A 9,867-nucleotide genomic window follows, 5' to 3' on the forward strand; every position below is an offset into this window, starting at 1 on the left:
AGCTGAGCAACCGTAAATCACAGCATCTGGCCTTGGTTATAGAATGTATGATAATTATAACTTGGATTTAGTCCAAAGTTGTTTCACTTCTGTTAACTCCCAAGCAAGCAAGCAGTATAAAGGATGTACATCAGATAAGGATACTAGTACATCAGCACCCCGGGCAAAGATACCAGTATGTGACACAGTACTCTGCAGCTTCCCCTCGGCAGCTTACGGAGGGATATTTATAGGCAGCACAGCCCACACAGAATGAGAAGCCCACTGGGTCAGAGCAGCTCAGTCCCCAAAAGATCTTACAGGTTGTGAGAACTGGAGATATTCCACAGAAGCCAATATAAATACACTAAACCCACAGATTTTTACATCTTTGAAAGACATCAGTGTTTTTCAATCTATGATGTCATAAATTTAATTGGCAACAATTTTCCTTTCTTAGCAATAAATAAAATAAAAACATTTACTATTTACGGTACCTTAGAGTCAATAAAATACTGTGGTTTTCTTTTCCTTTTTAAACACACATTTTATGTAGCATAATATGTGCACTTTCCTGCACCTTTCTTTCTTTTTTTTTTTTGAGACGGAGTTTCGTTCTTGTTATCCAGGCTGGAGTGCAATGGCACGATCTCGGCTCACCGCAACCTCCACCTCCTGGGTTCTGGCAATTCTCCTGCCTCAGCCCTCTGAGTTGCTGGGACTACAGGCACGTACCACCATGCCCAGCTAATTTTTTGTATTTTTATTAGAGACGGGGTTTCACCATGTTGACCAGGATTGTCTCAATCTCTTGACCTCGTGATCCACCCGCCTCGGCCTCCCAAAGTGCTGGGATTACAGGCGTGAGCCACCGCACCCGGCCCACACCTTACTTTCTTAATTTACCTTACTGAACATTTATATCAGTGCATAAAGAGCTGCCTCATTCTTCCTAACCACTGCATGTATTTCATTTTATTGACAATTCCATATTGATGGGACATTCTGGCCATTTGTATTATGTGTTTATTTATTGCGCGGAAAAGGATGAATGCTATAAGGAAGTGAGAACCAAGTGCAATGGGGACAGAGAGACTAGGGGCGAGGACTCTGAGGTGTTGTTGTAGACGTAAAATTAGGTTTGAGACTGGAGGGAGAGCGAGACATAAGACAGGACAAACTGTTCTGGAAATTTCGATTTTGGTAGGCCATCGGAAAGTCATTCACCATCTGCCTTTGAAAAAGGGAGCTTAGAATGTGCAGCTTTCAAACAATTCACAAGAAATGTCTGCCTGAAGCTTCTTTTATCTGCTCAAAGCCCATTCAGCAATCATGGAAGATTAATTCTTATCTCACTGTGGTGGTTAGATGATATTGGAAATAGTCATTACTCACTTCCTTCATCAAGCTGACAAAGGACACATGGAACTAGATCGGAAAGGGGAGATAATGAAGGACTTTATTTGATGATGATGATGATGATGATGATATGAACAAGACTGAGAAACTTGCAGTGGACTCTTGGAGAGAAGTGAAAGCATGTGTGCTGGAAAATGCAGGTTGCGGTAAAATAAATTGACAACATGAAAAAAGTTAAATCAAAGTAGCCCCAGCCTGAAGAAACTGTAGACATACTGTTCTTCTGCATTCAGATTTGGGAATAGCAGCATTTTAAAACATCACCACAACACCAGCAGAGCGGAGGGTGGCTAATTCCTTAACTTAGCTCCTTCTTCCCACTCTAGTTCCCATTAGATTGTGATAAAAATGGCAACACACACACACACACACACACACACACGAGTCTTTGCAACAGTTGTATGAGGTAGACACTATTATTATTTCTCTTTTACAGACAAGAAAATGGAGGCTTAGAAAAGTTAAGTCACCTGCCCAGCGTCCCCCAGCTAGTAAATAATGGAGTTGGAATACAAACTCCGGGCAGACCAGCTCCAGAGTCCTTGCTCCTAACTAGTACTTCAGTTAGAACTCCAAGTTGCTTCCAAGGGTTTCTTTTCTGTACTAGACTGTACGCTCCTTTGAGGACACAGGTTATCTTATTCATTTTTGGGTGAACTTTCCCCCTTCACCTAGCTAAGTAATATGCACTGAATAAAAGTATTACATTGAATACGCGTTATGTCAATGCCAGTCCATTATCTTCCCACTGGATTATTCCATCTGGTTTCAGCTTGTTACAACCTGGCACCTCTTCATTGTATGAAATAGACTCCAGTCAGCGTTTGTCTAAAACACCGATCTGATCTGAACTGTCATCCTACTTAGATCATTTTGAGGGTTTTTTTTTTTTCTTGCCCTCAAAGTAAAGTGTAGGTCTTTGGCATGACCTACAAAGTCTTGTGAGGCTTGTTCTCTGCTTCACAAAATATACTGTAGACTAGCACTGGGCAGTGGAAATAAAACATGTGTAATTTTGAATTTTCTAGTAGTCACATTTTAAAAAATCAAAAGAAACAGATGAAATCAAATTCAATTGTATATTTTACTTAACCCAATATATTAAAAATATAATTTCAGCATGTAATCAATACAAAAAATATTACTGAGATAGTTTACATTCTGCTCATATAAAATCTTTGAAAACTAGTATGTATTTCACATGTGATGCATGTCTCAGTGTGGACAAGCAGCATTTCAGGTGTTTAATGGCCCATATGGCTACCATATTGAACAGTACAGCTTTAAGCCTATGAGTCTCACACTTTAGCTGCATCAAAATCACCGGGAGGGCTCATTAAATCACAGAACACTGGGTCCAAAAACAGAGTTTTTGATTCATTAGGTGTGAGGTGGGCATTTCTCTGAGAAGCTCATGGGTGATACTGATGCTGGTCTCTGAACCACACTTGGAGAATCATTGCTCTTGATCAGAGATTATAAACTAATAGCCATAGGTTGGATCCAGCTGCCAGACCATGTTATTCGACCACACCGTGTTTTAAAATTTTTCTAATAGCTAACATTTAAAAATTGGCCAATTTCTCATAAAAATCTGGACTCCAAGTTTCTGTTGGAAAATTTGTAAATATAATATAGGGATAGGCCTCTGCCTGGGAGTAAGCAGCAGAGCCACATTGCAGTGCCCTTTCTTGAAAGGTCATGAAGGCCAACTTTACTTATTCACATTGCTGAGGCCCCTGTTGTAATTGAGCTGCCATTCCAAACCCTAGGCATTCTGGGCTCCCTTCACTTCCTAAATACATCAAGCTCTCAATCTCTCTTGCCTTTGGGACTCTGCATGTGTGATTTCTCTATCCTGGCCAACTCTCACTTAGCCCTCTGGCTTCAGCAGAGGTACCACTCTTCTTCTCTGCTGTCTTTAAGACTGAGTGTAAATGCTTCTTCTGTGCATTTCCACAGAAGCCCTATTTCTCCCACCAAAGCCATCACACCTTACTATAATGTCCCACTGGCTTACCTGCCCTCCCCATCATTCTGAGTTTTTCCCATCATTATGAGCTTTCTGAAGGAAGGGAACCACTTCTTCCTTATTCACCACTGTGTATTCATAGAACCTAGTCCAGTAACAGAATGGCACACGGCCGGTGTTTAATAAATACCTGCTGACCAAATGAATGAAGATTTAAAACCACTAGAAGAGCACTTTTGGGAATCCACCATTAAAGCATGGAATACTTCAAAGTCAGTTTTCTTCACTTGAATGATATTGTTAACTGTGCCAAGCTGGCTGGTTACTATGGGCTCGGAAGGGTTGTGGGTCCACTGACCATCCACAAAGAACTTGTACTGATGCTCACCTTCCGGCAGATCCAGGATGGCTACAAAGCTATTGTGGCTTTTCGCGAGGGGAAGTTTACTCCAGTCGTTGAAGGACCCAGATAAGTAAACTTCCTTTCCACCCCCCGTCCATCGAAACACAGTTGGCTGAGCCTGGGTGGGAGCTTTATCATTCACTTCCAGACCGTGCTGCCAGGCCAGGAATTCCTCCTCCTCTGGTGCCTTAAATAATACTGCCCAACCTTTGACTTTCTCCTAGGTGGCTGCTACGGAATCTCGGTTTTAATCCTAATTCTAGAAGCAACAATAACAAAAAGCGAACTGCAAATTTTAATTAAATCACTCTTAAAACTGAAGCTCAAGAAGAAAAATGAATTTAAACTCCTTAATTATTTCAAATATTCCACAAGTTTGAACTTCAGCTTTATTTCACCATGCTTGGATTTACTGAAAGCCAGAAATAAAGAAATGAAGTACAATACTATTACGTTACCAAGTTGCAGACTCCTCCTGCGTATCATCTACACTGCACCATTATCTTGCCAGTTTAATAAGTTAATAGATAATTCTTTCCTCAGAATACAAGAGTCAATGTTATTTTAGAGACTCTTGGAAAAAGTTTAGAGGGGCATGGGAGAAGAAACGGAGAAAGAGGCTGAGATTCTATATCCACACTCACATAGTCAGTGTACTAAGCACTTAGGGAATCACAAAGATATGAAAGAAATTCTCCTCTTAAGGAGCTCACTGTGTACTAGAAGTGGTAAGATATGGACCCAAATAAATGCAATGTAAGGTGGAAAGAGGCAAGTGTCATGTGATAGGTGAATAATGTCATATGGGAAATCAGAGAGAAAAAGCTCTTCCTGCCTGGGCAGAGAGTGGGAAATTTTGCCTGGTGTAGGTCACATTTGACCTGGTCTTGCAATAAAAATTAAAATATACATTTTCTTCAGGGAATTAAATTTCTTGTCAAGTACATTCAACAATTTTTTTTTTTTCAAAGCGTAAAGTATATGAGAAGGTAGGTTAGCTTAAGAAAACGCCCTGGGAAGCAGGATTTTAGACCCAGATCTTTCTGGGACTGAGTGTTCTCAACTGTAAGCTGAGCTGATCATAAATTATCTGTAAAGTCCTTTCTGGTGCTTTCATTCAATAAGTGTCTATATTCGAATTTTTATGCTGATTAGACTTTTGTGGTTAAATGCAATTAGTTTTGCTATGTGCTTCACAATAAATTCATGTTTTTGGAATCCTTCATTATGCACAGAGGCAGTCATGTCTTATTGCTTAGGAGAAAAATGAATTGTCAACTTTATTCTGAAGAAAATGATTAGAGATTATGTGTCTGGTGGGGAAAAAGCAATTCTTATTCAACAGTGAAATAATAACTTCAGATCTTGAAAAAATATTGAATGTTTGGAGTCAGATAATTAAAGAAAAAAGATTGCATGTGTAAGTTCCCAGATGCAATGGAAACAGGCAATGCATATGTCATTAAATAAATGATATTTTATCAGTCTTGACTAGGTAAGGGGAGCAAAGGCAGAAAGGACTTGCTGATTTATTTTGTCCAATTTATTAAATCCTGCAAAATGGCAGTCAGTTTATTGCATGAAAAGCCTTTGTCGGTGAGCATGACCAGAATTTGCATACTTCCTTGTTTACATAACATTTATTCTTTACTAGTGGGCATATTTGCATATAAGTTATTAAGCAGGGTATTGGAAGGTCTCTATGCAACCTCACTTATCAGTGATAGTTTGCTTACCTAACTACATGCCATGTCAGTGACACTTAAGGACAAAGGTGGAGTCACTCCCTGAACCTAACATCAAAACAACTCTGTAAGAAGCAAGCCTACGGACACATAAGAAACCTCAAATTGATTTGCTATTTTGAAACGTCTCTTGCTCCACTGAAATCTGGGAACACAGGAAAGATTCCCCAACAATGCCCAAAGCAGTACTGAGGCACCATGTTTCCTTTGGAGCCACAGTCAAGATACAGTCTTTGCTCTGTTCCATAGAGTGAAAACAAGTCGCAGGCAAGAGGCAGTATACACAGCTCAGGACACACCCAAGGGCCTGGGCTCCCTGTTCTTCCCAGCTCAGGCACTAGCTTAGCTGCTTCACAATGGGTTTGGCAGTTGAAGCACCATGGCCAACAGGGCCTAGAGACAGGGAGAAACAGGACCAGGACACTGAGGGTCTTGAGTATCTGGAGCTAATCTTAGAAGAGTCTCCCCCACAGGAAAAGAAAGAGAGCTAAGGTGGAAAACAGGAGATAGAGGACTAGAGAGGTCACTCAAGGTCACCATGACCGGGCAGACTCAAATTCACAGTCATGCCTTCTTACACAGTTCACTGGATACAGTAGGGCAGGAATTTTGTTTTATTTGGGAGGGACAGTAGCACAGCAAGATTTGGAGCTGTGCAGATCTGGATTGAACGCCATGAACTGTGTGGGTTAATGAGGTAATTTCCATAAAGTGCCTGGCATGTGGCTGACCCTCAACAACTGTTGGTTTTCTTCTTTCACCCCCTCACCCGCATCTATCTGTGTAATGGCAAACCTTACTCATAAGTATTTTCCATTTTCACTACAAGGTTTAAGAATTGTCTTTCTTGACAATATGCAAGCACATGGCAAAGATAGTCAATGTTTACTAGAGAGTGACATATTATTTTTAGGCTTTTCACCTACTTTTTACTAAATGATGATAATACTTGCTAACTTTATTGTGACTTACTATGTGCTAAGCAGACCCTAGGTGCTGTTCTAGAAACAGTCCTCATAGTGAGTCTACAAGGCTGAGAGTATTGCGATTTCTATTTTACAAATGAGGATAGCAGGCATAGAGGGTTAAACAACTTGTCCAAGGTCGCTCAGTAAGTGGCAGTGCCAGGATTCAAGTAGACAGTGTGGTGCCAGAGCCCCTCCTTGTTTTTAATCCCTCTCTAAGGCTGCCTCCCAATGTGTACACGTCATTCTCCATTAAGTGCATAGCATCTAGATCTGAGACATCAGACTAGGAGCAACGGAAACCCGAAATGCCTAAGCTGATTCATTATCAACCTTAGAGACAAAATTTATCCTTGGGAAAGAGGATTTCGAAGTGATTGCAAATCTTTAACAGTACAATAAATTAACTGACCTGTAACTGTCAGCATCTCCCTTCTTCCTGTATATTGCTAAGGGTCCACAATTGAGCCTCAACGGAAGCCAGAATTTAGCAAACCACTTTATCCTACAAAATATCGCTAATTCATCCCACAAAAGTTATTTAACTTCTAATATGAACAGAATACAGTTGACCCTTTAACAATGCAAGGGTTAGGGATGCCAACCCCCAAGCAGCTGAAAGTCCATATACAGCTTTTAACTCTCCAAAAACTTCTCCTGCTGTTGACTGAAGCTTTACTAGTAACAAAAATTGTCAATTAATACACATTTTTAACGTTACATTTGTTATTACTCTATTCTTACAATGAAGTAAGACAGAGAAAAAAATGTTACTAAGAAAATCTTATGCCCAGGCATGATGACTCTTGCCTGTAATCCTAACACTTTGGGAGAACGAGGCAGGTGGATCACCTGAGGTCAGGAGTTCGAGACCAGGCTGGCCATCATGGTGAAACCCTGTCTCTACTAAAAATACAAAAATTAGCCAGGTGTGGTGGCAGATGCCTGTAATCCCAGCTACTTGGGAGGGTGAAGCAAGAGAATCACTTGAACACGGGAGGTAGAGGTGGAAGTGAGCTGAGATCCAGCCACTGCACTCCATCCAGCCTAGGTGACAGAGCGAGACTCCATCTCATAAAAAATTTAAGAGAAGAAAATAATGAGAAAGATAAAATACATTTACAATACTGTATTTACCAATACTGTAAATTTATGTTATCTGTTTACAAGAAAAATCACCTCTCTGAGACGGCGGGCAATGCAGCTGGAAACCTCACTCTATGGTACGTATCAAGCAGTTCAACTCTTTCCTGTCAAGTCATGACTTTTCTCTGCTTCTTGGAAGCACTCCCAGCATCCATAGTAGCATTTTGTATGGGATCCATAGTGTTATTCAAGGTTTATGGTATTGCACAAAACATGATGGAAAATACCCAAGAACTTCAAGAGATCACATTTTACTGCAATATGTGATTTACTGGGCAAACGAATGTTCACGCAGAGATAATTAACATCAGGGCATTTTAAACAGACATTCACAACACTTGAGCTCACTGCAATAGCAATGGGAGGCGGCTACAAAATTTTTATAGTAGTACAGTATGTACTGCAGTTAATTTTATGCAGTTATGATTTAATAATCCATCTTTATTTCTGTTTGTATTTTTTTTTTCTGCTGTGAATGGTGTCATGTATGGTCAGTGTTTGTATGAGTCTTGTTACATCTTAACTTTTTATAATAGTTATGGTAGTAAATGATAAACTAGTATCTACATATATATTATGCATTTATGACATATTTAACTTTTTCTTAAATTTTTTTTTGATATTTCTAGGCTGTGTGGTTCATCTGTGGGTATTTTTGAATTATCACAAATCTCCAAAATATTTTCCAATATGTTCACTGAAAAAAATCCATGCACAAGTGGACTCATGCAGTTTAAACCCTGCTGTTCAAAGGTCAACAGGATTGTATAAGGCATGCTAAGACACTGTTAAACTAAATAGCAGGTGGCCACTGGCCTAAGGCTATCTCTGTACTTTGAATTTCTACTCAACAAACTGCAACCGAACTTAGTACATAAGCCGGAACATAACTAGGAATACATTTTTTTTTTTTTTGGTAACAAATAGCCACGTTTCAGCCAGTCGCAAATATCCGATCTTCACCCAAAGGCAGCCAACTCATCACACCACGCACAAAGAAGGCAGAAGCCTACCTGTAGCCCTATCAGGTGATTCCACTATTTTTCTTCCATGTTTGTCCTATAAAGTTTCACTGCTCATACTGCTGAGTGGAGTGACCTAAACCTCTTCTGGTCTCCATTTTCACTGTAAAATTTAATACTTATCTTTCTCGACCATATGCAAGTACATGGAAAAGACCATCTGTGCTTACTAGATAGCTTTGTATTCTTTTTTAGGTTTTTCACCTACTTTTTACTAAAGGATGATAACACTTACTAACTTTACGGCAACTTGTCTGAGCGTTGCCCAATTCACGAATTGTTGGATCTAAACCTTTTCTTTTAATAATGTGTAGGGAAAGTAAATAAACAGGAAATAAGATCGTCTCTTGTAGACTTTCATTACTTGCATGACAGTCTTATAGTTGGGTTCTTCCAGAAGTAGACCTGAAACAAGGTTTTGCGAGCAAGTAGTTTGTTTGAGAGGTGGTCTCAGGGAACACTGGTGGAAGAGTGAGAAATTGAAACAAGGAAGGAAAGAAAGCCAATGCAATGTGTGTGGATAAGAAGCTTACTGCTGTGGGCCATTGGGGTACAGTCCCACTGGTGGTCTCTTGAACATGCCTCGGCATTGTCCCATGAAAGCATTGAGGACCTCAGTTACTTATCCACCAACTTCTGCCTTCCCTTGTTTGAGGCTCCTCTGCAGGAACACATCACTTCCCAACACTTCCAATCTAGCCAGCATAGGCCTCACATGCTCCTGCAGCCAGAGATAGTGCTTAGGTGGACTTTCATGAAGAAGCCATCAGCATGTAAGAATCAGGGAGTGCTTAGGAAATACGCCTGGGACACTGAGAGCATTTGCCGTCCTCATGCATGTCCCCCTTTACTTAAGTGAGTGAGTCTCTCTTGGCACCAAAGTCATCTCTTACTGGAACAGTTCCACTAGAAAAGCCATTGGTAGCAGAAGTCATTCGTGGAATTTCTTAATAAATTTTCACTTCAAAAAACATGCTTTTCATGCATTTTAACTAGTTCCCCCCCCCAACTCAAGCCTCTACGGTCTGAATTAGTGTCATTTAATTGCATTACTGAAAGTTGATTCTACGTTGTAAAAATTTCAATAAAAAGTTACAGGGAGGGAACTGAAATTGGACTTAAATCTAATAGGCCTGACAGTTTTCTTCACTAGAAAAGTCCCCTTTCATTAATTATTTATAGGCTAGTGACAGTACTGTATCACGAATTAGAATAG

At 40.1% G+C, this 9,867-nt stretch overlaps 1 protein-coding gene across 1 annotated transcript; it reads right to left on the reverse strand.

Annotated features, from left to right (window-relative positions):
* Positions 1-3,549: 3,549 nt before the first annotated feature.
* LOC116559712 (5'-AMP-activated protein kinase subunit beta-1-like) lies at positions 3,550-9,586 on the reverse strand. The gene is made up of 2 exons (XM_032290785.1): positions 9,545-9,586; positions 3,550-3,960 (listed from the first exon to the last, which is right to left on the reverse strand). Exons 1-2 carry the CDS (start codon positions 9,584-9,586, stop codon positions 3,550-3,552), a joined length of 453 nt encoding a protein of 150 aa, XP_032146676.1.
* Positions 9,587-9,867: the final 281 nt, after the last annotated feature.

The sequence above is a fragment of the Sapajus apella genome, unplaced genomic scaffold, assembly GCF_009761245.1.
Source record: "Sapajus apella isolate SASKATOON/1434 unplaced genomic scaffold, GSC_monkey_1.0 scaffold24, whole genome shotgun sequence".
NCBI classification, from domain to species: domain Eukaryota; kingdom Metazoa; phylum Chordata; class Mammalia; order Primates; family Cebidae; genus Sapajus; species Sapajus apella.

Excerpts from the sequence above, each read along its gene's own strand:
- LOC116559712 (XM_032290785.1), bottom strand. The coding sequence starts at position 9,586 with ATGACTTCTGCTACCAATGGCTTTTCTAGTGGAACTGTTCCA. Across the intron at positions 3,961-9,544 it reads TTTCTAGTGGAACTGTTCCA|GCACCAGAGGAGGAGGAATT; the intron begins GTAAGAGATGAC and ends GTATTATTTAAG.